The sequence below is a fragment of the Saccopteryx bilineata genome, chromosome 1 (genome assembly GCF_036850765.1).
Source record: "Saccopteryx bilineata isolate mSacBil1 chromosome 1, mSacBil1_pri_phased_curated, whole genome shotgun sequence".
In the NCBI taxonomy this organism is placed as follows: domain Eukaryota; kingdom Metazoa; phylum Chordata; class Mammalia; order Chiroptera; family Emballonuridae; genus Saccopteryx; species Saccopteryx bilineata.
In genome coordinates this window covers 33,432,764-33,460,218 of record NC_089490.1, presented here as the reverse complement: position 1 = coordinate 33,460,218, position 27,455 = coordinate 33,432,764, and the positions used below count along the sequence as shown (strand labels likewise).

Sequence of the window (27,455 nt, the reverse complement as noted above, 5' to 3'; positions counted from 1 at the left end):
TTCTAGATGTGTTTAGGGACACCCTTAATTTTTATACACAGCCGTTCTAAGACCTGAGCAAGCTGTATATGAGGTTATATTTTACGATTATGTACTTGCTTAGTAAAGTATTTTACACAATCATTGAACCTAATATACCATCTTTATCACTTGAAGACTTGTACTCCTCATGTTGTACTTTCTGGTTATTTTAGAATGACAGATGAAGAAAGACATGAATTGGAAGAGCAAGTGAAAACTCTTCAAGAGAGTTATAATTTATTCTTCAGTGAATCTTTGAAACAACTACAAGAATCACAAATCATAGGAGATGCAAAGCTAGAGGAGAAGGTAATGTTAAAGCGTGAAGTTATTTCAGGATTCCTAGATTTGTTGCATGTTTGTAGAATTGTGTGTCAGTGGTAAGGAAATGACCTTGAATTGTGCCCATGGAAAAAAAGATGGGAGTTTTTGTAAGTATTTGAAGATCTCCATGTTGTTTATTAAGTGCAATCTTACACTTGCTGTCATCAGTTTCTACGACATCTTAATCTCTTCTTTGCATGGTAAAAGAAAAAAAAAAACCATTCATTTTTCTAACTCTTCTCTTCAAAAGTCTTTCTTCTCCTGCTACATGACATATTTTACCATATAAATAGGTTACAAAATAGCCTGTGAGTCATCTCTAGAGGTGACATAGGAGTGTTATGAGATTTGTTTGATTTTCAGAGATATCCATGAAATTTACTTGAGTAACACTGGGCCATACGTTACAGTGAGGATGTCCTAGCATCTTCTTAAAATATAACAGAAATTGCTTAAAATTTGGCCTCTGCTTAAGTTTTTAAAACTTGACAATACACATTCCCAATATTCAACACAATATTCAGTATTCAAAAAGTTATCTCTGTGTTCCACGCCCTCACTCCCTGGAGGACTTTGAACAGTATTTGTCACATTTTGGGGTTATATAGCAGATTTTCTGGTTCATTATTTTTTGACTCTCTGGGAAGAAGTCGGTATGCTGTAAACATCAATAGCATGGGGTTTCATACTCTGTCGTGTCAGTGGACTAATCTCACCAATTGCAGAAAGCATGATTTGCCTTCTAGGTATGTGTTCTGTTTTCTCACTGTTGTCATTTACTCTGTTGTGTCTTCACTAACCTTGTTAATGTACACAATAATAAGTTTTCAATTCACAGATGCATGTTGTTTTCAAAGCTTTTATCATATCCTGTGCTGTTGAATAGATCACTGACATAGATCACTTGTGCATTTGAGCTGCCTAACATTCACAGCATTGCCTCACCTCGGTAAGTAGAGGATTTTTATGTTGAAGGGTATTACTTATTTAAAAAAAAAATGCATACTAAGTTTCATGAAATTCTGCCCACCTTTGAATGACAAACTGATGTGAGAATTCTGTATTCTCCTTTCAGCTGAATAAAGTGATTGCAGGCACCATTGACCAGACCACTGGGGAAGTCCTTTCAGTCTTTCAGGCAGTGTTAAGAGGCCTTATTGACTATGACACAGGAATAAGGTTGCTTGAGACACAACTAATAATTTCCGGACTAGTTTCACCAGAATTAAGAAAGTGTTTTGACCTCAAAGATGCCAAAAGTCACGGCCTCATAGATGAACAAGTGCTCTGCCGACTCAGAGAACTAAATCAGGCGAAGGAGATGATTTCTGCCGTGTCTTCCACCACAATTCCAGTGCTGGATGCTCTGGCTCAAGGCATGATATCCGAATCCATGGCCATCAGGGTCCTTGAGATACTGCTTTCCACAGGCTTTCTAGTTATTCCAGCCACCGGAGAACAGGTGACCCTGCAGAAGGCTTTCCAACAGAACCTGGTGTCCTCGGCACTGTTTTCTAAAGTCTTAGAAAGGCAGCATATGTGCAGAGATCTTATTGATCCGTGTACCTCTGAGAAGGTGTCTTTAATAGATATTATAGAAAGAAGTATTTTACAAGTTACCACTGGGATGCGGCTTCTCCCTGTGAGACCACAAGAAGGAGGCAGAATAACATTAAAATGTGGAAGAAACATCAGCATTTTAAGGGCAGCTCATGAAGGTCTCATAGACCGTGAAACCATGTTCAGGTTATTAGGGGCACAGCTTCTTTCTGGAGGTCTGATCCATTGCAACTCTGGTCAGAGAATGACTATTGAAGAAGCCGTGGCAGAAGGGATGATTGACAGAGATACTGCTAACAGCATTCTAACATATCAGGTTCAAACAGGTGGAATCATCCACTCAAACCCTGCTAAACGCTTAACTGTCGATGAAGCAGTCCAGTGTGATTTAATAACTTCAAGCAGTGCGCTTTTGGTGCTAGAGGCTCGGCGGGGCTACGTTGGACTCATTTGGCCTCACTCTGGTGAAATATTTCCCACATCTTCTTCCCTGCAGCAAAAGTTGATTACCAATGAATTGGCCTACAAAATCTTGAATGGCAGACAGAAAATAGCTGCTCTCTATATCCCAGAAAGTTCTCAGGTCATTGGTTTAGATGCTGCTCAGCAGCTAGGAATTATAGATAATAACACAGCATCGATTTTAAAAAGTATAACACTGCCTGATGAAATGCCAGATTTGGGGGATTTAGAAGCGTGTAAGAATGCCAGAAGGTGGCTCTCCTTTTGTAAATTCCAACCATCGACAGTCCACCATTACAGGCATGAAGAGGATGTTCTGGATGGAGAAGAGCCAGTGACCATCCAGAGCTCTGAACAGACTAAAAAGTTATTCCTGTCTTATTTGATGATAAATAGCTACATGGATGCAAACACAGGGCAGAGGCTTTTGCTGTTTGATGGAGACTTGGATGAGGCTGTTGGAATGCTACTGGAAGGATGTGGTGCAGAGTTCGATGAGGACACGCCCTTAAAAGAATGCATCGATGTCTTAAGACTTCCTGGCATAGTTCTGAATAATGCCCCAAGTAAAGAAAAGGATGAAAGTATAACTTCACCAGGTAGTTTTGATAAATATTATTGCAGAGAATCTAAACATGAAGAGATCCCTGAAAACAGAATGCATGCCTTGGATGAAGAGTTTAATGAAATGGGAAATAATGTCCTCAGTGAATGTTATCAGTCAGAAAACCTGGCAGATACAGGAGAAGCAGATCATAAAATTAAGAATTTATCTGGCGTGAATGTTCCCAATTCTGCATCACATTTTACACAGCCTGGACTTGCAGAAGTTAGCATGCTTAGACAAGACTCTGAAAACATACCTACAGACTGTGAAAATCAAAGTCAAGTTGAAACAAGTGAACATGCTGATCAATGTGGTCATTCTGAAAGCATTCCAAACCTTGCAAGTGCTTTGATAACAAAATCTCTTTTAAAATCAAAAGCTAGTAGCATTTGTGACTTGAAGGAGACAGAGACTGAGGATAACATAAACAAGGATTCAACTATCTTTGACTATTCCCCCAGGCTGAGTGCCTTGTTAAGTCATGATAAACGGGGGAATGATCAGGGAAGTTTTAATGACATACACATCAGAGAGAGTGATGGGAAAAAATGTGCAGCCTCTACATTGCCATCCGATGACCAAGCCATGTTTTTGGGTCCAAGAATTGGAGAAGAACTTCAAGATCAGTTTCTAGGAATTGCAGCTATTAACATCAGTTTGAAGGGTGAACACTGTGGACCAATACTTTCAAATATTGGTGATAGTGATCCTCAGTTACAATATCACAATGATAAATATGTTTCCGCTACTTGTGGGGAAGATGAAAAAATACATGCAGCTTCTCAGCAGAAACCCAAGGACACACAAAATGAGTCCAGAACAAAAGAGTACTCCTGTGCTGTAATACCAAGGGGTAATGCTGATAATGCTCATGCATCTCATGATTGTGACACACCATTGCTTACAGAGACTGTCAGTGCTGGTGACTATGAAACATCACTGCTGGACGATCAGCGGAGTGACACAGAAACAGACACTGATAGCGATGAAGATTTTTATGATACTCCCTTGTTTGAAGATGACGACCATGATTCTCTGCTTCTTGAAGGTGATGACCGTGATTGTCTGCAGCCTGAGGACTATCACACACTGCAAGAGGAAAATGATGGGACTGCTTCTCCTGGCAGTGTTTTTTATGATGTCCCCAAAGAGAATGAAAATTCTATGGTGACTCAGGGGGGACTAGTTGCTAGCTTAAATGTAAGGGGGAAAGCACAGTCTTTTCAGGATTGTCTCATAGATAGTGAGAAAACTGATTTATATTCTGATGAAAGAATACATTCAAATTTAGTTGACGCATACAAGGTCCATGAACAGTTGTTGGAAACTGTATCAGAAAGTGAAAGTACAGATGACCTAGAAGGCGATGAACCTGACTTATTGACTGATGATGAAATTGTAGGAAGGAAACAGAGCTTCAGTACCTCATTGACTTTTGATGACACTGGTTGCTGGAGAGGAGGAAAAGAAGAGAATGTAACTGGACAAGAATTTAAATCTGATACTGATCAATTAGAGTCTATGGAAAATGAAGAAAGTTATGGGGACTATATATGTGACAGTAATGGTCAAGATGACGACGATGATGGTGATGGTGATGAAGAAGAAGAAAAAGAAGGGGTAGGAGTTGAGAAGGAAACACCCATGTGCCAAGATGAGGCTGAAGGTGTGGGTGTCCAGTTGTGTGCTATCATGAGTGAGAAGGAAAACAGCCATGAAATTCAAAGCATCAATAAAATAATTCACCAGGATAAAAAGCACAATTATAATTCTTTAGAAAAACAGCAAAGTATAAATGTTTTACAGCTAGAACCAAGTAGTAAAAGTAGCTTAGTTACTGAAAGAGGCAACTTTCCAGAATATACAACTGAGGTTGCTGGAAAAAGCAAAGAAAATCTGTTGAGTCATGAGATGGCCCTTAAAGATATATTGCTGCCTATCATTAAAGACACTGAACCAGAACACACCTTTGGCCCTGTGACTTTACATAATACTGATAGCAGTTCAACTTCTGATGGCATCATTTGTTCTGAGCCTGATTTGATAGGAAAACCCGCTGAGGAAAGCCATTTGCCATCTGTGAACTCTGTAAGTAATAAAGATCATCAAGGACATGGGAGAGAAATAATGAAAAAGAAAGATGACAAAGACAACATACTAGTAGAAGGTGAAGCATCAATTGATACAGTGTGCTCAGGTAAAGAAGGGCTGAGAGAAGGTCGAGTGGATGATAGTAAACACCTCAGACTTTGGCCAAGTACAAGTACAAGGGAGAGTCTTGACTTAGTTACTAGTCAGTTTTCATTTCCACAAATCACAAACAGTGAAGAACATAATCATAAAGGGAGCCTTAAAGAAGAAAGCGTAGCACTTAAAGATGAACCAGGGACTCTACAAACAATGTTTAGTAAAAATCCCGCTCGGTTTGAGACTCTTGAGGAAATATTTGACTCATCAGTTTCCAAAGTGAGCCGTGACGTTACTTCCGACAGACTGTCTGAAGGGAATACAAATCCTGAGAAAGATTCAGTCACTGATGGACCAGAGGAAGAACTTGATCTTTTTGCTTATTTAAAACATTGTGCAAAAAATGTAAAAGCAAAGGATGTGCTGAAGCCAAAGGAAGATATCCCAGGCTGCGCTCTGTTAGCTTCCCTGCCCGTGAAAGAACACTTAGAATTAGGAGTAGATAATACAAAAAAGAAGGCAACCCTCACTCAGGAAGACTCACCTCTAGATGAGATGGTTCAACAGAATGACCTTTGTGCTACAGAAGGTGTTGCAGAAGGAGGAATGGAAATTTCTCAGTTCACACTGGAAAGAAATGAAAGTGCATGTTCAGTCTTAACTCTTAGAAATGTGGAAGGCCTCGGGAAAAATACTGATGTTGTGCCTTCAGGACTCAGTACAAAAGGAGTAAGAAATGATAACTCCAGCAACACTTTCAATACTGACAGCTCAGTCTTAGAAATGAACACAAAGAAAGAAAGAACTGAGCAACAGCCACAGATAGAACAAGCCCTGTCTCCAGGATTCCAAGAAAAGGAGCTTCAGATTCCTGAATTATCTCAGATATTTGTTGAGGATGTAAAGGACATCTTAAAAAGTCGATTGAAAGAAGGTCATGTGAATTCTCAAGAGGTTGGAGAACTTTCAGCCTGGGCAGACACAACAAAGTTAATTCAAAGCTTAATTAAAAGGGTGAGCACATCACAGTTGGTAAATGAAGCATCTAGTGTGTCCAGCGATGACTGTAAGATCAGTGACCATACTGGGATTTCCCCCATGAAGAACTCATCAGAACTAAGAGCAGGGAGTATAGATGACCCATTCAGTATTGTAAATCTTAAGTCTGAGCTCCTCCTTGACATACTTCGGCAAAACCAATATAGCCAAAAAATCACAGGAGCATTTGAATTGATAAAAGAATTAACTCAGATGGAGTGTGACCTAGAGAAAAGAGGTATTACATCTAAAGCAGTTCCACTGCACCTTGAAAGTATTCTCTATAAGCTGCTGGCGGATGGCTACTCAGACAAAGCAGAACAGGTTGGAAACGTGAATCAGAAACCACCGGCTACTTCTGAGACGGTGAACGAAAAGCCTCACATTCTTGATGATCTTAGAAGCAAAGAGGGAAACCATGGTTACCATCATTTACAAAATATAAAAGACATTGGACCAGAAAACGCTACTGTGTGTGCATCAGCCTTGCCGAGAGGTGAGAAGCTGGAGGAGAGATGTGGTGGTTTCCCAGACCACGAGGGATGTGTGTCAGGGTCAAAAGAAGTGTCTTCTGGAGATAGCTCAACAACACAAGTAAGTTGACCTTACATTTTGTATGAAGGTAGCTGCATGAAACATTTGGGAGTCATCCCATACATTTTATTTGCTCTGAAAACCTGCATAGGGGCTGCTATTGAATTAAAATGTCCAAATTTGTGTTTAGTTTTCCAATGAATTACAGCAGTGTTTACAGCATACATCAAAAATGCACGAGTATTTGGCTTTGCTTCAGGATATGAAGCCTCCCCTAGACAACCAAGAGTCTCTGGATAACAGTCTAGAAGCTTTGAAGAACCAACTTAAACAGCTAGAGGTAAGAATTGCCTGCTGCCTGTTAGTGAGGGGAGTCAGCTGATGTGAATTTGGAAAAATAAACGGAGCACTTTTACATTTATGTTTTGAATATTAGCTATATTTGTGTTTGTCCCTAAATAGATCTGGAATAGAGATGTTGTATGTATGTATTTGCAGACATTTGAATTGGGATTGGCTCCAATTGCTGTTATTTTAAGAAAAGACATGAAGTTGGCAGAAGAGTTTTTAAAGTCTCTCCCCAGTGACTTCCCCAGAAACCATCTTGAGGAGCTCAGGACCAGCCACCACAGTTTACAGAGTGCCTTCTCATCCCTCAGCAGCGTGTCTTCAGAAAGAATGAAGCACATCGTGCATGCAGTTGACTGTGAAATGGTAGGCATCGGCGTGGTTCACTCCGAGTCAGATTGGAGTTTTGAAGAAAATTAGAGTATTTAAAATTTTAGTCCTAAGATGAAGTATTTTATTTTCAGAGGGTTAAGCCCTTAAAACACAATCGTCATTTGTAGGAGTTTGAATTTTGGGGACAGATAGAAATGAACACACAGTTTTGTTTTCTAGTCGAAACTGGCAGTTTCCCATGAAGAGTTTCTGCACAAACTTGAGTCGTTCTCACATTGGATATCCGAGAGGAACAAATCTGTGAAGGATATGGAGGCTGTGGATGTTCAAGATACCAAACACGTGAAGAAAAGCTTGGAGTTTCTCAAGGCAAGTATGAAAATAAGGAAGTGAAGCACATTTAAAAACCTAAGGATTTAACGTAACAAACGTTTAGAAAAAAATATGTCTTTGCAAAAGCCATAAAGAATTATTTACTTTCTTTGTCTCTATGAGACATTTGTTCATGGTTGACACAACTATAAAATAATAACAACTTTATGGATGTCATTTTGACACTATTCCAACTGCCTAATGAAATTTGTATTTTTGTATTTATATATTTGTATATATGTATTTATATATTAGCCACATCCATCATGTTATGAATCAATCAATAAATACATCCTAGTATAAGTAGTATTTCTGTATTAGTCATTTTTGTCAGGCCTTCCCCCCTTGCCCATGTTCTTAATTTGAACAGTGTGCCTCGTGAATAATTTAGGCTCCTGACTTGAGAGTCAGCAAACTGAAATTCGGGCGCACTTAATTCATGTTTCAAATTCCCCAAAGTCTCCTTTGTATGCCACCACAATTGCATGGATACTACAAATGTTAGCGAGCAGTATTTTAATGCTGATGTTTCCCTTCAGTGTACTAAGTGTACAGAAGTTTGGGTCTTTACCTTTTCCAGAGTTACACTTTAAGTGTGACAAGGCAGGCAAGGTTAACAGCCTTAGAGGGTTATCTTTTTCTATAATATTAATCACCACAGGATTTTAAAATAATTCTGTCAGTACCATTTTTACTAGGTGGTGTATACATTTTTGACTAAATGAAAATTAACAACAAAATCTTGAGTCTCTGACGTTAAGGAGCATATTTTAACAATAAATATTACTGTTAATATCCACTGTGTATTATGGCCTAAGTGCCTGCTGGTGACCTGGACTGCTTTGTCCCCAGAGCGTGTTAAAGGACCTCGGACACACCAGAGTGCAGCTGGAGACCACTGCCTTCGACGTGCAGTTCTTCGTCTCTGAGCACGCGCAGGACTTGCCTCCCAGCCAGAGCAAACAGCTGCTGAGGCTCTTAAACACCACTCAGAAGGGGTTTCTTGATGTACAGGAATCAGTAACTACCCGGCTGGAACATTTAGAAACTCAGTTACAGCTAGAGCAAGATCTTGATGATCAGAAGGTTTGCCTTTCTTTGTGGATTCTTTATTTTCAGTTTTCAGTGTGAAACCTGTAATGTGGATTGCCAGAGACTACGGAATGATAGGAAAGAGTTTTGGAAAAGCAATTAACAGACAGGGTAGAAAGAAGGTCGAGATTCTATACTATAGAATGCTGTTGCTTTCTGCAATAATGCTATAATTCATTGATTTGAGTTTTCGTGACTCCCGAAAACTACTGTTTTTCAGGTGAGAGTCTTCACTTATTTCTAGGAATGGGATATGTAGATGCACTAAGAAATCTCAAGGGGCAGATCGATGAACATATGAATGAAGACAGTTAAGGGGATTCTTTCCTTTGGCAGGCAGTCTGGCACTGCAGTGCAGAGCAGGGCTCGGAGCTGGGCTGCCTCCGTTCACACCCCCGCTGCACCGCTCACTCATTCTGTGGCCTAGGGCAGGTCACTGAGCCAGTTTTCCCACTGGTGAGTGGGAATAGCGACAGTGCTTACCTGATAGAATTGTGCACACTGATAGAATAATGAGTAAGAAACCCTCAGTACCTTGCCCAGCACGTGCTAGGCTCCTAGTGAACAAGATCTATGACTATAAGGTGAATAACTAGTGTGTGTGTGTGTGTGTGTAATAAGAAAATGAAAGATGCAAGTAATTGACTTCTGAAATAAATCTCGTAGAAAGATTTAAGGAATTAGTGTTGCAGCCAATAGCAGTCAGTACTGAACAAAGAGGTGGTAATGGCAGTAGACACAGTGATTAAATAAAAATGTTGCATGCCGTGGTTTTTTTTTTAATTTCTTGAAGCACCCAGGCATTGTCTCTAGCATGATAACCTATATGCACATATCAAATATATTAACAGACAAATCACGACTAACTTCTCTTTTGATATCCTTTTACAGAATTAATTGTGTGTGTCGCAGGTTTCAAGAGCTTAAGAAAACGGGATGTTTCTTCCTGTCGGTCAGAAGTTCCATCTCTTACACATGTGCATGGCCAGTATTCTGCTGAGCAGTTTTCATCCAAACACGATCTCTTTCCTTGTCTACGGGAGAGCCTCTTACTTTCTGTGTCACCTTGCTCAGTTTGTACCCTACTGCTATCATGTTTACAGCATACTTATTTAGAGAGCTTATTTAGAGGAAACTTGCAGAATGTGTTCTGACAAGGAGCTATCAGGTGTGAGTAGGTGACCGTCATTTAAGATGCTTCGGTTTTGTTCGGCTCTAGGCTGTGGCAGAGCGGCAGCGGGAGTACAAAGAGAAGCTGCAGGGGATATGCGACCTCCTCACCCAGACCGAGAACCGCCTGATTGGGCACCAGGAGGCCTTCGTGATTGGAGACGGCACCGTTGAGTTAAAGAAGTACCAGTCCAAGCAAGAGGTAGAACTCTGTTTCTATGATTTGGAAAGCAGTTAGGATTATCGAAAAATCGCAATCATTGTAGCTTTTTTTGAGACAAGACATACCTGGAGGCCCCTGGGCCTCCTGAGCTCTACACTTTATACTGTGAGTTATAGTCCCATCTTCAAGCAAGCCAAGTGATTTTCTTGACTGGCTTTTGGTGAGTTATTCAGTGGAGGAGATATAAAGGAGGTTTGCTAGTGGAAAGACCTTGGGAAATGAGTTCAAACTCGGATCCATTTAAGGCCAATCCGTTTACTTTCGGATCAGGTGAATTAGCCATCGGTTTGGGTTCTTTCTCTTTCATAGCGCTTTCTCATTCCTTTCCTCTTTCTTTGCAATTTGTCCCTTTTCACTGAAGGAACAAGCAATAATGACAGATCTAGGTATCTTTCTTTTGGTGTCTGAAGAAAGAACATTCTCATTGTCACTAGCTCGCTCTTGATCGAAATCCCAGACACTACAACATTGCTAGCTTTATAACATAATATTTTTGAGCCTTACTTTCTTTATTGATCATAATTCCATTGCTATGTTATTGTAAAAGTTTAGTAAATATCACTTGTTAGGTGACTAGCACAGTCACAATGTCACAGTGTTGTGGTTCAGTGAGTATCTCTTTCAATTCAAATACTAAGAAAAATTTTGTGAAGTCTTGAAAGTATGGAAAAATAGTATGAAATTACAGTGCAGTATAGAGAACTCAAATGCCAAATAAAGGAGGGAGAGGGGGAAATGCATAGAGCAGTCTGGAATGAGGAAAGCTATTATTGCAAAGGAGAATTTTTTTTTTTTTTTTTTGTGGCAGAGACAGAGAGGGTCAGAGAGAGGGACAGATAGGGACAGACAGTCAGGAAGGGAAAGAGATAAGAAACATTAATTCTTTGTTGTGACACCTTAATAGTTCAGTGATTGCTTTCTCGTATGTGCCTTGATGAGGGGGGGCTACAGCAGACCAGCAGACCGAGTGACCCCTTGCTCAAGCCCACGACCTTGGGCTCAAGCTGGTGAGCTTTGCTCAAATCAGATAAACCTTGCGCTCAAGCTGGCAACCTCAGGGTCTCGAACCTGGTGCAAAGGAGAATTCCTAATCTTGAGTTTCCTAACAACTGAGGCAAAGAAGCAAGCATTACATATGACAGAGCTCTGGTGTTTAGAAGAAGAGGTTATCTTAGTATAGAAATTATTTTAGGAACAATTTAGCTCATAATTTAGAAACTATCTGTTTTTATCCTGAGCAGTAAATATTGATATATATTAAAAAAATGAATGTTTAGAAACAATATATAATATGGTCATGTATTTAAAATCTTTTATAAATGTGCTTATAATAATGTAAAAAATCTTGACAGTACGCAAGTTTGTATAGATTATATACAGAATACTTCATGTTTTCTACATTTTACAAACCATGCCTCTTTGTTAAACATGAAAATATACCTTTCTCTAATGCTGTTTGATATTTCAAATTATATTAAATATTGTGATTTAAATAAACCAACTCAAATGAACACATTGAGTATGCGTTTTCAGTCTCTATATGCTAGATTCTTCATCTTTGCTCACCCTGTTTTAGAATTACAATTTTGGAAGCATTCAATAGGTAGTAATTTAACAAGGTATTTTTCCCTCTTGTGTTATAAGGAATTACAGAAAGATATGCAAGGAAGCGCACAAGCCTTGGCAGAAATAGTGAAAAACACGGAGAACTTCTTAAAAGAGAAGGGTGAAAAGCTGTCACAAGAAGACAAGGACCTGATTGAACAGAAGCTTAATGAAGCTAAGATCAAGTGTGAACAACTTAATTTAAAGGCGGAACAGTCCAAAAAGGAGCTGGATAAAGCTGTGACGACAGCCATCAAGGAGGAGACTGAAAAGGTCCTTATTCAAATGTGTGGTTCGCAGTTGCTGGGTTGCACGTGGTCAGTGTGATAGCTTCTTGCTTCATTAGGGGACAGCAGGCAGGGGTCAGAGCTGACTGGCCAGGGACCAGAAGAAGGCTAGGTTTCCAGGTTTGTGACTGATTGAGTACTACAGAAAGTCTGAAGAGTTGGCTTTGCGTAACTTTTTAGGAAAGTGTGAAGTGGGAGTGTGAGACTTTCTCCTTGTGAAATGTGGGGGGCCTCATTAATTACTAGAGCTAAAATTTTGGGATATATTCTTAAGAACATTGGAAACTTCAAAGTAATTTCTTGTTCCTCTAAAGTTTAATTTTAATGTGTGTCAGTTTTTAGTGTCCCCACTCTAGTTTTAAATAAACCTAACGATGAACTTTTGGGATGTCTTAAAACGAATACCTGGGCCCGTATTCAGGATGCCCATTGTCCACCCCCACCCCCACCCCAGGTGGCCGCGGTAAAGCAGCTGGAGGAGAGCAAAACCAAAATAGAGACCCTTTTGGACTGGCTGTCACATGTCAACCAGGACTCGGAAAGAGAAGGGAGAACACAGCCACAGGTGATTGAACAGAACGGGACTCACTTTCGAGAAGGTGACAGCAGGTCCGCGACTGGAGAAGAGGATGAAGTTAACGGCAACTTGTTGGAAACTGATGTGGATGGGCTGGGCGGAGCCCCCGAGGGGAATCTGAACCAGCAGTACCAGAAAGTGAAGGTTTGTTGTCTGAAACGTAATGCTGCTGTCAAGTTCTGCGTACAGGTCTGTGGCGATAACAACTCAGCACGCGAGTTTTCAAACCGTAATGACCATTGAGAATAAGGTCACTTTTTTTTTTTTCTGGGTTCATTGTTATGTCACATATTAATTATTGTGAAAATCCTAAGCAAGTCAGAAGCAACGAGAAAGAAATCATTAGATATGGCACTCTTATACGTGAAGCAGGGTTATGAGGAATTAGTAGAAAGATTAATAATAAAGCTGAGATGGATAGAGCGATTAGTGGGGCAGGCGCTTCTCTAAGCATCTCCCACTTTGACCCTTTCAGTTCTCCCTGCTACTCTCTGAGGTTCTTACTCTGGTTTCTAGATGGGAAACTGGAGCTTCAGAAGGAAAGTCAGCTTGCCCGAAGTGACACATGCAGTCAGGGATGATGGAGTTTGGGTTAAAACGAGGCCATGAGCTCAGCCACTCTGCTACATCTAACTCATGTTGGTAGACCAGCCTGCTGTATGGTCTCCGGGCCTCGGCTCAGCTGTGTAGTGAGTGCTGCTGTTGAGAGGAGGAAGGAGAGTCCTTCTCAAACTTCACTGCGTGGTAGAACTCAGAGCTAACATGCAGGCTCCTGTAGGATCTAAAGAACTTTCAGAAACCGTCTCAAAGTGTCACATAATTGATCATTGTACTCCAGTGGTTGCTCTTGTTAATAGGAAGACTGGGCTTCGGGGGCTTGTGCAGTTGTGTGTTTTCCTCTAAGCTGAAGTCGGGGGAACAGAACTCTCTCTGTGAGGTCAAGTTACAGGAAATATAAGTTAAACCAGAAGAAGGGTGAAAGTATTTACTGGATCACAATGTCAAGGGGCAATTATAGGACCTTATTGTAATTGTGTCTTATAATGGAAAAATCTAATGAATTCCTAAAGGATTATGAGTTGGTGACATAGAAGTGAGTAACGGTTAGTAACTTGGCTCGAGTAGTGAGAAATACCAGTGGGTAAACTCAAACATATAGATTCTTCATAGGAAAGCCTTTGTCTTTAGCCACTGCATGACATTTGCCTTCTGATTTTTTTTTTAAAGCACGTGATGGGGAGAAAGAGATAGAGACAGACAGGAATAGACAGACAGGAAGGGAGAGAAGGAGAGAGATGAGAAGCATCAGTTCTTTATTGCAGCACCTTAGTTCATCAATTGCTTTCTCATATGTGCCTTGACTGGCGGGCTCCAGCAGAGCCAGTGACCTCTCACTCAAGCCAGTGACCTTTGGCGTCATGTCTATGATCCCACTCTCAAGCTGGCAACCCCACGCTAAAGCCGGTGAGCCCGCTCTCAAGCTGGCAGCCTTGGGGTTTTGAAGCTGGGTCCTCAGCATCCCAGGCCAATGCTCTATCTACTGCACCACTACCTGGTCAGGTTTCCTTCTCATCTTTTAACTTCTAAGAATAAGAGACTGAAAATGCTTTAGAAATTCCTGATCTCCTGGTAGAGTGGAGAGTTGGCCCAAAGGCCTGATCAGGGTTCTATGTCTAGCTCTGTTTTTGAGCCATATGTGCTGAGCCAAGCTGTTTTCCTACAGCCTGAGTTTTCTCACCTGTAAAAAGAAAGTTATAGATCAGATAATTTATAAGGTATCCTATATGTCTGTCCAGCCTACTATGTGCAAAAGCCCTATAAGAGGTAGTATATGAATATATTCAAATATTAAGGGTGCAGCCTGTTGTAGAAAACTTTAAAATTACAAAAAGTTTTTCTATTTAAATGTCCTTTTAGGATCTCCCTTTTTTTTTAATTTAGTAAGTGGAGGAAAGGCAGAGACAGATTTCCACATGCACCCCAACCAGGATTGACCTGGCAGGGCCCCTAGGGGGCAATGTTCTGCCCATCTGGAGCATTGCTCAGCAACTGACCTCTTTTTAGCACCAGAGGTAGAGGCTGTGGAGCTATCCTCAGTGCCCAGGTCCAACTTGCACCAATTGAGCCATGGTTTCAGGAGGGAAGAGAGAGAGAGAGAGAGAGAGAGAGAGAGAGAGAGAGAGAAAGAGAGAAGCAATACGGGGAGGGGTGGAGAAGCAGATGGTTGCCTCTCCTGTGTGTTCTGACTGGGAATTGAACCTGGGACATCCACATGCCAGGCTTATGCTTTACCACTGAGCCAATCAGCCAGGGCCTAGGATCATTTTATAATAAAAAATATTATACCCAGTTGCTCAGTAATTAGCTAAAGACTTTAGCAGTCTCTATGTGGTTGTGAGGGAACAGTGAATAATATGTGATCTGATTGTAGATGCTTGTTTTAGAATTAGAGGAGAAATCTGTTACATTTTTTTCCCGAATTTCTCAAAAAAAGTACTTGTCTTTTGTGATTATATAAGTACTTTCAAGAGAAGATTGGAAATCTTCTTAATCACATGATTAGAAGTTCAAATTGCAGCTTTTGCTATTCTGAAATTCACCAGGAAAAGGCAGATACCGTGCATCTTGAAAAGGTTAATGAGAAGCAAGTTGTCTGTAGGTTGATTATTTAAGTCTGTAGGTCCTGGGGTACCGGGGAGCTCCCCTCAGCCTCAGTGTCACCCGGTCACTGCTTTAAGGTGACAGCGGATCTGTTTTCACATAGGCCCAGCACGAGAAGATCATCTCTCAGCACCAAGCTGTGCTCATGGCCACTCAGTCTGCACAAGCCTTGCTGGAGAAGCAGGGTCACTATCTCTCTCCCGAGGAAAAAGAGAAACTGCAGAAGAACATGAAGGAACTGAAGGCGCATTATGACACCGCACTGGCCGAGTCAGAAAAGAAAATGAAGTTAACGCATTCTCTGCAGGAGGAGTTGGAGAAGTTCGACGCGGATTACAGTGAGTTTGAGCACTGGCTGCAGCAGTCAGAGCAGGAGCTCGAGAACCTGGAGGCCGGTGCAGATGACTTCGGCGGTCTAATGGCCAAATTGAAGAGGCAGAAAAGCTTTTCAGAGGATGTCATTTCGCACAAAGGGGACTTGCGGTACATCACTATTTCTGGAAACAGGGTGTTAGAAGCAGCCAAATCTTGCAGCAAAAGAGATGGAGGCGGCAAGGCTGACCAGGATAATATCGATACGTCTGCCACGCACAGAGAAGTCCAGAGCAAGTTGGATCATGCTACTGACCGGTTCAGGTCTCTCTACTCTAAGGTAATTTTATTTTTATTTTTTAAGAGGGAGATCTCAATCTGTGATTATAGTTTGTATTCTCTCTTCTTAACTTTTGTTTTAGAATCAGAAGTGAGAAGCCTAAAAAACTGAAGCAGGAAAGATAAGATAGTTTTATCCTATATACCTCAGTCCTGTTCATCTTTTTTACTTCAGAAAAAGGTGTTTAAAGTTGTTTATTTTGCTGCTGTTGTCAGGTTTGAGAGATTTCTAGGCAGACCCAATCCCCAAACTCAGCAATATGCAAGTGACCACCAGGCGGCGCTATGCTTTGTCTCCAAGCAAACAGAGTGCCTTGCTAATTTTTGCAGCCTCAAGCTTGAGAACTAGTTTCATTTCAGATAATTCCCTTCACAAATACTGAAAATGTTTTACAAATACATTTGATTAATGTATTATTTTAATACCTAATGACTTGCAGACTGTTTCAGCTTCTTTTACTCCCTTGAACAAGTAAAAGTGGTTTTGTTGTTTTGTTTTTTTTAAACTAAGAAAGCATTTCCCGGTTTACTATTCAGTATAAGCGGAACAGACTCACCAAGTTGCACAAATGACTTGAATAGCGTCATTGACTTTTGGCCTTTGCTGCATTCTGATTCAGATTATTTGCCCTTCTGGTATTAATTTATCTTATATAACGTATAGAAGTGATTCATTAAGCACTTTGAAAACCTTCCCATCAAATGCGTCTGTAGACACGTGGTGTGTAAAGCTCAGTGGGCGTTGCCCTGGGGATCAGCCTCCCCTGGTGATTGACATCCAAACTCTTCGTTCTGAGTTAAGACTTAGCCCTTGAAAATATACTTTCAAATTGATATAAAATTAGGACTAGCTCTCACTTTTATGGTACTTCTGGCTTGTTAGAGGATGCTTCTTCCTACAAAGGAGAAAAATCTTAGCCCTATAGTTTCAACTCACGTGGGTTGAAATCTGGTGTCTTCTGAGTTGCAGAACTCATAGGTCCTAAGGTTATTTAACAGAAACTGAAATAGTAGATTTTAATTCTCTACCCTTTTTCTCCTTTGATTTTCTTTTAGTGCAGTGTCCTTGGGAATAATCTTAAAGATCTGGTGGATAAATATCAACACTATGAAGACACTTCACGTGGACTTCTTTCTGAGCTCCAGGCCTGCGAGGTCACAGCGAGCAAACACTTATCCGAACCCATTGCTGTGGACCCTAAAAATCTGCAAAGGCAATTAGAGGAGACCAAGGTGAGAAAGAGAGGAGGTCCAACCCTTCCATAGCCTTCCTGAAAACCTGTCACTTCCTCACAGTTTTGTGATAGTTTCACCTCAGCCAGGGGGACAAAGGGTAGGGGAGTATGTTTCTACCTTTAGAGGGAGTTACAGCTTTAGTCTCAACAGTCCATTTATTTGTCTTTGTCAGGAGGTTGTTTTTTCTACTGTGTGTAACTGGATTGGCTTTGCTGTTATGGCTTTATTACCTGCTCCCACCCCTCCCTCCTCCACATCCAAAACCCAGTATTGTCCAGGCCACTTGTTTATTTTTATACTTATTTAGTATTTTGTTCATTGTTTTTCTCTGCAGTTAGACCTAAACTCATGAGGGCAGATGTTTTTGTTTATTTTGTTCATTGCTATATCCCCAGCACCTAGAACAGGACCTGGTACAATGTCTGTTTAAGAATAGACAGGTAGAAGGGAAGAAAGGGTAATACTGTCACATGTGGGCTCCGAGGACCAGTTTGGTATTCCTGTTGAGTATTCCCCATGATTCCTAGAGATACAGACTCTCAGTATTATATGACGTAGTTCTCAGAAATTCGACCTGCTCTGTCAGAAATGCAGGCTTGATGTGGGAATTGCATAATTGTGGAGCTCTGAGCCATACCCACAGTGGCAAGGAGAATCTTGTTTCTTAAATTTCAAGCATATTTTAACATCCTAATGTTAAGGGGAGATAATTTTTGAAGTATTCTTATTCCAGATGACCAGTACTTTTGATTATGACAGTTTAATTTCATAAAGCTATTCTGTGATTCCTCTTAGCAGGTGAGTAACTAGAAAGTAAACACTTTATTGCCAACTAAGCAACTGCCTTTCAGAACTTAGCTGCATCTGTTCCTTACAGAATCAGCAATCATTACTGTGCCGTTAACAAGGAAAACAGGTACCCTACTGAGTGAGTTTAACATGAGGTATTGGCTGAGATTGGTAACTTTGGCTGGAAGAGAGCCAAGTCACACCCTGGGGTGGAATGAGGCAGGTTAAGATCAAAGCAGAGAAAAGGGGTATGGGAGCAAAGGATGAGAAGAGGGAGGACACACGGCAGCGGGCTGGTGGCTGCGTCTTTCCTGGCCCGGAGAGTTTACCTCTTCCTACGTTAGGCACCAGGGAGACGTCTTGAGCCAGGTTACCTTCCCGACATGGACCCAGCCTCTCAGCAGGTGCCTCCTTCCTTGGGATGTGCCGTTTCAGCAGTGGCTGTGTTGTTGTTGTTGTTTGCTTGTTCTGTTCTTCTGTCTCTCTCTCCCACTGCACAGGAACAGACCTGTCTTAAGTTTCCGCTTCTCACTTGATAACTTGTTCCAGGACAGTGTATGTGGGAGGATTAGAAGCAATGCTGTTAGATAGTAGCGATTATTTTGGTAGGAAATGTCAATAGCTGAAGATAATGATTAAGATTGCTAATATTTAATTATGGAGCTAGGTATTTTTAATATAGGAAAGTATACGAAACAGAAATAACACATTTTAAGTTGGATCTGTATTAGGAAATGGATTATATTCAGTATAAAATTAATTTTTATATAACTAGAAGGAAAAGAAAAGAAAACCCAAAAGAATGTATGGCTATTTTATTTAAGCAGAGCTATGAGTTAATTCTAAAATGGAGAAAAACTTACTCAATAGATGCTACAGAAGAAGTTTCCTGTAGTCCTGAGGCAGCCGAAGAAATGTAAAAAGAACAGCAGCATCTCAGAGGAGACGGAATTCTAAATAAGCCACAGCATTGTTTTAAACCTGAAACGTGCAGTTCGAGTTGTTTCTGGCTCCCGTAGATTCTTTCCTCACAGTGATCTCAGCATGTAGGGAGGGTGATGTGTATGGGAACTAGGCAGTCTCTGTTTCTTTCAGTTTTATTAACCACATTAAAAAATTGTTTTTCTTTTTTTTTTTTTTCTTTTTTTTTTTTTTTGTATTTTTCTGAAGCTGGAAACGGGGAGAGACAGTCGGACAGACTCCCGCATGCGCCCGACCGGGATCCACCTGGCACGTCCACCAGGGGGCGACGCTCTGCCCACCAGAGGGCGATGCTCTGCCCCTCCGGGGTGTCGCTCTGTCGCGACCAGAGCCACTCTAGCACCTGGGGCAGAGGCCAAGGAGCCATCCCCAGCACCCGGGCCATCCTTGCTCTTCGCTGCGGGAGGGGAAGAGAGAGACAGAGAGGAAGGAGAGGGGGAGGGGTGGAGAAGCAGATGGGCGCCTCTCCTGTGTGCCCTGGCCGAGAATCGAACCCGGGACTTCTGCACGCCAGGCCGACGCTCTACCACTGAGCCAACCGGCCAGGGCAAAAAATTGTTTTTCTTAAACAATAATATAAACACATAAGACTACTACAAAAAGTCAGCCTTTTCTACATTTACACTGCTGACTACTATTTATATTCTATTGTATCATAAATGTCATTTGGGAAAACCCAATTGGTTTATTTGAAATACACTACTCACAGAAATTCGGGGATCAGGGAACATGCAGATACTCCAGCACTTTCAGCCTTTTGTACAGCGCATTTTCACCAATGAGATAAAAGTCGGTTTTACATCTCATTTGCATAATTGAATAACTTTCTTTGACTTGTCATTTGCTTTTCTGATGTTCTTGTTTAATTTAAAAAAAAGTCAAATGCTGCTTTTTTTTATAATTTTATATTCATTTTGAAATATCCCCTAATTTTTGTGAGCTACATAATTCTATCCAATAGCATGTTGCTATTAGCATTATTATTCAAAGAACTGTTTGCTGTATTGTCATTAATCTGATACCACTGGGCTATAATGACATCTGCTCAAATTCTGCTTCGAGGGAAATCAGTGAATAATAATATACCATTTTTTGGCTCCACATGAAGCACGGAAAGGACAGGATTCTGGATCCAGCCAAGAGGCCTGGCTTTGGGAGCAGGCGGGGAGCTAGGTGGTGTGGATGGACCATGTCCATCTTCCAGCGTTTTCTGATTCTCTGGGGGGAGGGGCTCCAAGTCAGGAAACAAGTGCCGCACGTTAATCCTTTTCTGGTCCGGGCTGGAGACCAAGGTCATCATCTTGTAGTATTCCCTGTCACAGATGCTGCTTTCGTGTTTAATCGAAATCCATTAAAAAGCCAATTTTTGGTACCCATTTGAATACTTTAATTGGTGGGGTTTTTTTTCCCAAAGTTGTACGATAAATCACTACCCTAGCTAAATTATAACCTGATACCATGTTAGCAATTAAAAACTGTTGACTTCCTTTAACATAATTATGAAGAGAAAAGGAATGGAATATTTTGAAGAGAAAGATGCAGAAGAGATGCTTCTTTTTCAATCCTTTTCTAAGTTTTAACATGGTAGGTAGGGCCCTCTTTGATAGTGGATGCATTTATATATAGAACCATGACAACTTTTACGTATATTTATTTGGTAGACATTTATGTGCAAGGCCCATTGTTAGGTTTTGTGAAGACACAGAGATGTTAAAACCCTACCTCTGTCCTCTGGGAATTCACATTCCAAAATACATATTGTTTTAAACCTTCAATCTGGTTATATAGTTAAAGTTCCTTGAGAAGTTTCTTATATAATATTTTCTGTAACTAAACTTCTGGGAGAATTTCCCAAACAGATTCACTCTGATGTAGTAGATTCTTTGGCCTCTTGGTACAACTGCAAGATCCAGTGTTCAGATCACAGATGTCATGTTGACGTATACCCAACTGCCCGTATATTATCACAGTTTCTTAGATATGAAAACAAATTGAAGAAATTGTTGCTATTGGCTTTAGGCATTTGTGGTTTTGGTTGTTGTTGCTGTTGAAGGCTGAACTAGAGGAGGATCTTTTCAGGTTTTACTTATACCTGGTATCTTTGTTTATTTGCTTATTCATTTACTCTGTTATTTCAGAAACTTTTTTTTCTAAAAACCTCTTCATTATTTCTTAACATTTTCTTTATTTTTAAATTACAGTTGACATGCAGTATTATATCAGTTTCAGGTGTACAACGTAGTGATTAGGCACTTATGTACTTACAGAGTGATCACCCTGGTGAGTCTGCTACCCATCTGACACCAGACACAGCTTACACAGTGTTATGGAATATGTTCCCTATGCTGTATTTTACATCCTGTGACTATTTTGTAACTGCCAGTTTGTACTTCTTAAGCCCTTCCCTCTTTTCACTCATTCTGCCAGCCCCCTTCCCATATGGCGGCCATCAGTATGTTCTGTGTATCTGTGGGTCTGTTTCTGTTTTGTTTCTTTGTTTATTTGTTTAATATTTCACATGTCAGTGAAATCACATGGTATTTGTCTTTCTCTGATTTATTTCACTTAGCATAATACTCTTTAGATCCATCCATGTTATTGAAATGGCAAGATTTCATTCTTTTTTTTATGGCTGACCCATACTCCATTTTATATACAGACCACATCTTCTTTATTCATTCTTCTATTGATGGACACTTAGACTACTTCCATATCTTGGCTACTGTGAATAATGCCGCGATGAACATAGGAGTGCATACTTTTTTTTGAATTAGAGTTTTGGATTTCTTCGAATTCTAAAAACTTATATCAAGGCCTACTATATACCAAGCACTGGGCTAGGCAGTGATAATAGAAACCTGAATTGGATAAATTCCTAATTCTTGAGGAGGTTACAGTTTGATTGAATAGACAGGAAAATCCTGTGATATTCACAGGGTATTTATGGGAGTTCCTGGGAGAAGTACCTGCAACTAGGGTTGCAGAGAGAGTTAGGGGAAGGCTTCCCAGCTGGATTTTACAGAGCGAGTAAGAGTCAGGCTCAGTATGATGGGCAGTAGGTTGCATGTCAAGTTTGGCATGTGGAGACACTAGGGCATTGGGTCTAGCATGAGCCAATAGCTAAGAAATAGCTGTGTTGTTGGACATTTCTGGGTCAGTATGTAGGGAAAGATGAGATTGAAGATCAAATTAAGTAATGGATTTCACTGGACCTTTTATATAGCATGCTTAAAATTGTTCCTTTATTATGAAAGCAATAGGAAGCTACTGAAAGATTTTAAAGGGGAGAGTGATATATGTAGTCAGAGGTGTATTTTCCACAAAACACATTGGCGGGAGTGGGGGGGAGGCTGTATCAGGGAGGACAGTGGAGGCAGGGAGCACAGTGAGGGTGTTCTTTCCAATGAAGCAGTGCTCCATGAGTCCTCCAGAGTGTCCACAGGTACAGAGCGGAGTCCAGTGTTTCTTTTTTCTTTTTTTTTAATATCAGGCAGGTAAAATTGTTAGGTTTTGTTTTGTTTTTTTGTGACAGAGACACAGAGAGTCAGATAGAGAGACAGATAGGGACAGACAGACAGGAAGGGAAAGAGATGAAAAGCATCAATTCTTTGTTGTGGCACCTTAGTTGTTCATTGACTGCTTTCTCATATGTGCCTTGACCAGGGGGGCTCCAGCAGAGCTAGTGACCCCTTGCTCAAGCCTGCACCCTGTGCTCAAGCTGGTGGTCCTGCTCAAACTGATACGCCCATGCTCAAGCCGGTGACCTCAGGGTTTCGAACCTGGGTCCTTTGCGTCCCAGTCTGACGCTCTATCCACTGCACTACTGCCTGGTCAGGCAGAATTGTTGGTCTTGATGGGTGATTTGCACGTGGGAAGGAGGGCTGAGAGTCTAGGAGGAGCCTCAGGTTTACTACCGGGGAGAGGAGATGCAGGCCGGGGAAGTGCAGGTGTGGGGACTGAGATGATGTGTTCCAGTTTAACTTTTTGAATTTGAGGTGACTGTTCACACCCAGATGGAAACATTTAAGAGACTGCCGAAAACCTGGGCCCATGGCCAGGGATGAGTTCATCCACACTGGACATGTGGGAATTTGAATTTGAAATCCAAATGTGAGATGACGAGAGGAGCTTGAGTACTGGCAGTGAAACGCAAGCCCAGCCCGGGGACCCCTGGGCCCGGCAGCCCGTTTGTACTGATGCGTTAGGAAGGCAGGACCAGACTTCTGCAGGTTTTCTCTCTGGTTCCTGCCTCTGCCTCTTCTCTCCTCCTTCTCGCTGGTGACACGCACCCGCTCACTCAGAGAACCCCCGGGACCTCGACGCAGCAGATAAAAGGTTACCTTATCCTTTTGAAGCAGTTGACAGTTAACCTTTTCCACATTCTCCCGTCCTTTAAACCTTGGGGACAGAGTTATTCTGGGCTCGTTTCCATCTCCCCGATCGCACTTGTTCTGTCTCTTTTCCTCCCCCTATCGTGTAAGCGTGCGTCCTCTTCATGATGCTCATGGCCCCCTCTCTGGTGTTTTTGTGCCTTCTCTGTTCCCCATCTCAGCATGCGTCTTGACTTCTAGCGCTTTACGTGTGATTCTAGCCTGAGTGCCGAGTCACCTCCATGTCCAGCTTTGCAGTTTCTTCCTACATGAGCCTCCTGCAGGCACTCTGAAGTTAAGAGTCCCCGAAGAGATCCCCCTTTCTCCTACACTTGCTTGTGAATTCCATAAACTACTGAGGCTCAGCATGTTGTCACTGCTCGCCTCAGGGCTCACTTATCCTGGGTACCTGCCTTCTCAAGCAGTGATATCCCGTGGAACATTCTATGATGATGAAAATGGTCTTTAATCTGCTCTGTCCAACCTGGTCACCCACCAGTCACACATGGCTGCTTAGTGCTTGAAGTGTGGCAAGTCCAGCTGAGAAATTGAATTTTTAATTTTATTTGATTTTAATCAATTTAATCTTAAAAAGCCCCGTGTAGTTAGTAGCTACCTTATTGGACAGCACAGCTTGGCTCAATCCTCAAGTTCTGTGGACTCTTCCCAACTCTGTCACCGGTTCTGCTTTCCCAGCTCAGACAGGCCCTCTCTACTTTATCACTGCTCACGTTGCCCAGGACTGGTGCCTGGGCTTCGTGTCTTCCGCACTGAACTCACCCCACACGGTGGTACAACCTTTAGCCCGTAGGACAGCTCCGAGCACGTCAGCCCCGTTCTCAGAAGCCCTGAGTACCTCCCAGCTGCTGCAGGGTCAGTGGGAACCCCTCCGCCTGCCCTTTGAGGCCTGTCAGTCACGAGGATTACACATCCTCAATGTGTGGGACCCTCAGGGTTTCCTCTGATGTTTCTCGTCCCATCTTTGTTCCTGCTGTGCATTTCTAAGGGAAATGCTGTCCCTCTCCACCCCTGTGCCCCCGAACCCACACCTCCTTCCTTCCGGACCCGTCTCAGTGCCTCCGTGGTAGAGGTGACACCATTCCCCTCTCCAGCTTTTCCTCGCCCCAACTGCTACAAGTACTTCTTCACTCACTTTTGGCACTTACACTTCCTGCCTCAGACTAGACTAGACGATCTCTGCAGGTAAGCTTCATGTGTGATTTTTGTGTTTTTCACAAAATATAGCAGGGTCTTTTTGAATATGTTAGATGTTAGGTAACTTATACTGAATTAACAGAAAGAAATATGACTCAGTAGTGATTCAGAATCTGTTGAAATGGAGTTCTTTAATTATCTTTTTTGTGTGTGTGTGTGACATAGACAGAGAAAGACAGACAGAGGGACAGAGAGGGACAGACAGACAGGAAGGGAGAGAGATGAGAAACATCAGTTCTTTGTTGCAGCACCTTAGTTGGTTATCAATTGCTTTCTCATATGTGCCTTGACCAGGGGGCTACAGCAGACCGAGTGACCCCTTGCTCGAGCCAGTGACCTTGGGTCCAAGCTGGTGAACTTGCCTCAAACCAGATGAGCCGGTGCTCAAGCTGGCGACCTCGGGGTCTTGAACTTGGGTCCTTCTACATCCCAATCTGATGCTCTATCCACTGCGCCACCGCCTGGTCAGGCTATCTTTTTAAGTGGAGTAGAAGTGGTACCAAAGGTTTTCTGTTGTTTGTTTGTTTTTATTTGTTTTTTGTTTTCTGGCGGTAGTGGGGGTATTGTACAAAACCCAGGGGTGGGGGTCAAGGGGCAGCGAGACTAAGGGTTGAGAGTCACAGGATCCAGAATCAGGCCAATTATCATGAACACGTGCTCGAGGGTTTACATCACACCTGGATTTGTATTGTCCCGACTGGCTGATGCTCTTGCTAATGGCACTTTACAACTGGTTTTATTCTAAGAATTCTGGAGTAAGTTTATAAAAATGATGAAAAGTTTACTCCATCCCATTTAGCTTTATCTTACTGTAAGTTATTTTTCTCCTATTGGATATCTGTTATTTAGTCCTACTGAGTATAATGGAAACATTCACTCCTCCAGGCACTGCAAGGACAGATATCAAGTCAGCAGGTCGCTGTAGAGAAACTGAAAAAAACAGCTGAAGTGCTTTTAGATGCCAGGGGATCTTTGCTGCCGGCCAAGAACGAGATCCAGAACACCCTGGGTGAGTGCTCGCTCCCGTTTCCTCCCAGGGAGATGCTGACCGAGGGATCCTCTGCCACGGAGGAACGGTTCCCTAGCACGTACTGGTATTCATGCCCTTGTCCTGCAGGATGGGGTTGCTCACTCTGGGGAGGGCATGTCTTCTTTGGCGCAGGAATACTAACATCTGGAAACAGGAGCTGTGTAGTGTGAGAAGAGTGCATTGCAGTTTCAATTTTATAGTTTGACAGGGTAACAGAAACTCTTTGTCTAACACAGAGGCGGATTAAGGTCAGTTGAGGCCCCGGGCGCAGAAGAAAACATTGAGCCCCTTATAAAAAGAGAGAGAGGGAAAATAAAAATACATGTTAATTACATTTTTAAATAAATAAAAATTATTATGTACTATTAATGTTCTAATTGCACATATGAAATCAAACTTGGTATCATTAGAAAAAAGTGTAAAGTTGGGGTTTTGGGGGGCCCTTCAGAAGTCAGGGCCCAGGGCCTGTGCTGGGTTCGCCTGCTGCTCAGTTCGCCTCTAATCTAACATGAAGGAGAACTCAGGCGAGGCGCCCTTGGTTAATGGGGTGGGGCGGGGCTAGACTCTCAGCCTGTGGCCGGAGTAGGCCTGGGTGGGGCCTGTCTCTGTCACGAGCAGGGGCACAGGTGTCAGAGGTCGAGTGATGAGCAGATAGATGATCAGACACATGTTTCACCACAGAGAGAGCATGCATTAAAATCTGAATAGAAATCTTAGACAAAGAGAAGGACGAAACTTTGCTCTAAAAACCACTCTGTAGAGGAGAAGGCCTCGTTCTTTCTTACAGACATCCAAACTCTGGCTCTTGCACCCCTGTCATGTCATTTTTAGTGTGTACTCTCATCTATGCACATATGTTGATAAACTGCATACACATATTACTATCTTATCATATTATGTGTACTGTAATTATAAAACACAAAAACATATCACTTTAAAGTATAAGACAAAAATGTGAATGGAAATTCTGACATTTCTTCCCTATATCCTAATGCACTATCCTGACATCCCACACGGCCATCACTGCTACAAGCACTGGGGCAGGGAGTTTGGATTTTGGAGGGGAAAGAAAAACTATCTCATATGTATTTCTGTTATTTGAAGAGGTGTTTTGGCATTTTTCCCATTGTTAATCATACATAGTTCTGCTTTTTTTGTTTATAATCTGTATGTTACATTATTTTAAGACTTTAAAACCTCTCTCTGGCATAACTTTATAGAAATATATGCAAATGGAGGGTGGAACAAAGTAGGTTTACAACTGTTTGTATGGAAAATAATACCATAATTAATAAATAATACAAGAATAAACTTTTGTGTACACACAACTGTAAACTTACTTTTGCCTCACCCTGTATTTTTAAGATTTAGAGGAATTTCTCTAAGGTCTAACCTCTAAGAAAATCAACCACTTTAGCCTGACCAAGCAGTGGTGCAGTGGATAGAACATCGACCTAAGATGCTGAGGACCCAGGTTTGAAACCCAGAGGTCGCTAATTTGAGCATGGCTCATCCAGCTTGAGTGCATGCAGGGCCACCACCTTGAGCACAGGGTTGCTGGCTTGAACGTGGGATCATATACATAAGCCCAAAGGTCGCTGGCTTGAAGCCCAAGTTTGCTGGTTTGAGCCCAAGGTCGCTGGTTTGAGCAAGGAGTCACTAGCTTGGGTGGAGCTCCCTGGTCAAGGCACATATGAGAAAGCAATTAGTAAACAACTAAGATGCTGCAACAAAAGAATTGATGCTTCTTATGTCTCTTCTTTCTTGTCTGTCCCTCTCCCA

The 27,455-nt window shown here is 41.8% G+C and overlaps 1 protein-coding gene across 13 annotated transcripts in view; it reads left to right on the top strand.

Moving 5' to 3' along the window:
* The window catches only part of DST (dystonin), a 508,664-nt gene that overhangs the window by 356,115 nt on the left and 125,094 nt on the right, over positions 1-27,455 (top strand). For 8 of the 13 annotated variants that reach the window (XM_066252970.1, XM_066252888.1, XM_066252882.1 and 5 more), the window contains 12 exons: positions 195-330; positions 1,421-6,793; positions 6,924-7,073; positions 7,232-7,447; positions 7,634-7,783; positions 8,639-8,872; positions 10,098-10,250; positions 11,916-12,149; positions 12,618-12,884; positions 15,505-16,053; positions 17,109-17,285; positions 25,529-25,652. In XM_066252970.1, the coding sequence (XP_066109067.1) occupies positions 195-330; positions 1,421-6,793; positions 6,924-7,073; positions 7,232-7,447; positions 7,634-7,783; positions 8,639-8,872; positions 10,098-10,250; positions 11,916-12,149; positions 12,618-12,884; positions 15,505-16,053; positions 17,109-17,285; positions 25,529-25,652 (7,763 nt within the window). The remainder of the gene's footprint in view (positions 1-194; positions 331-1,420; positions 6,794-6,923; positions 7,074-7,231; positions 7,448-7,633; positions 7,784-8,638; positions 8,873-10,097; positions 10,251-11,915; positions 12,150-12,617; positions 12,885-15,504; positions 16,054-17,108; positions 17,286-25,528; positions 25,653-27,455) is intronic. The other 5 variants (XM_066252929.1, XM_066252952.1, XM_066252945.1 and 2 more) reach the window with 1 other exon arrangement.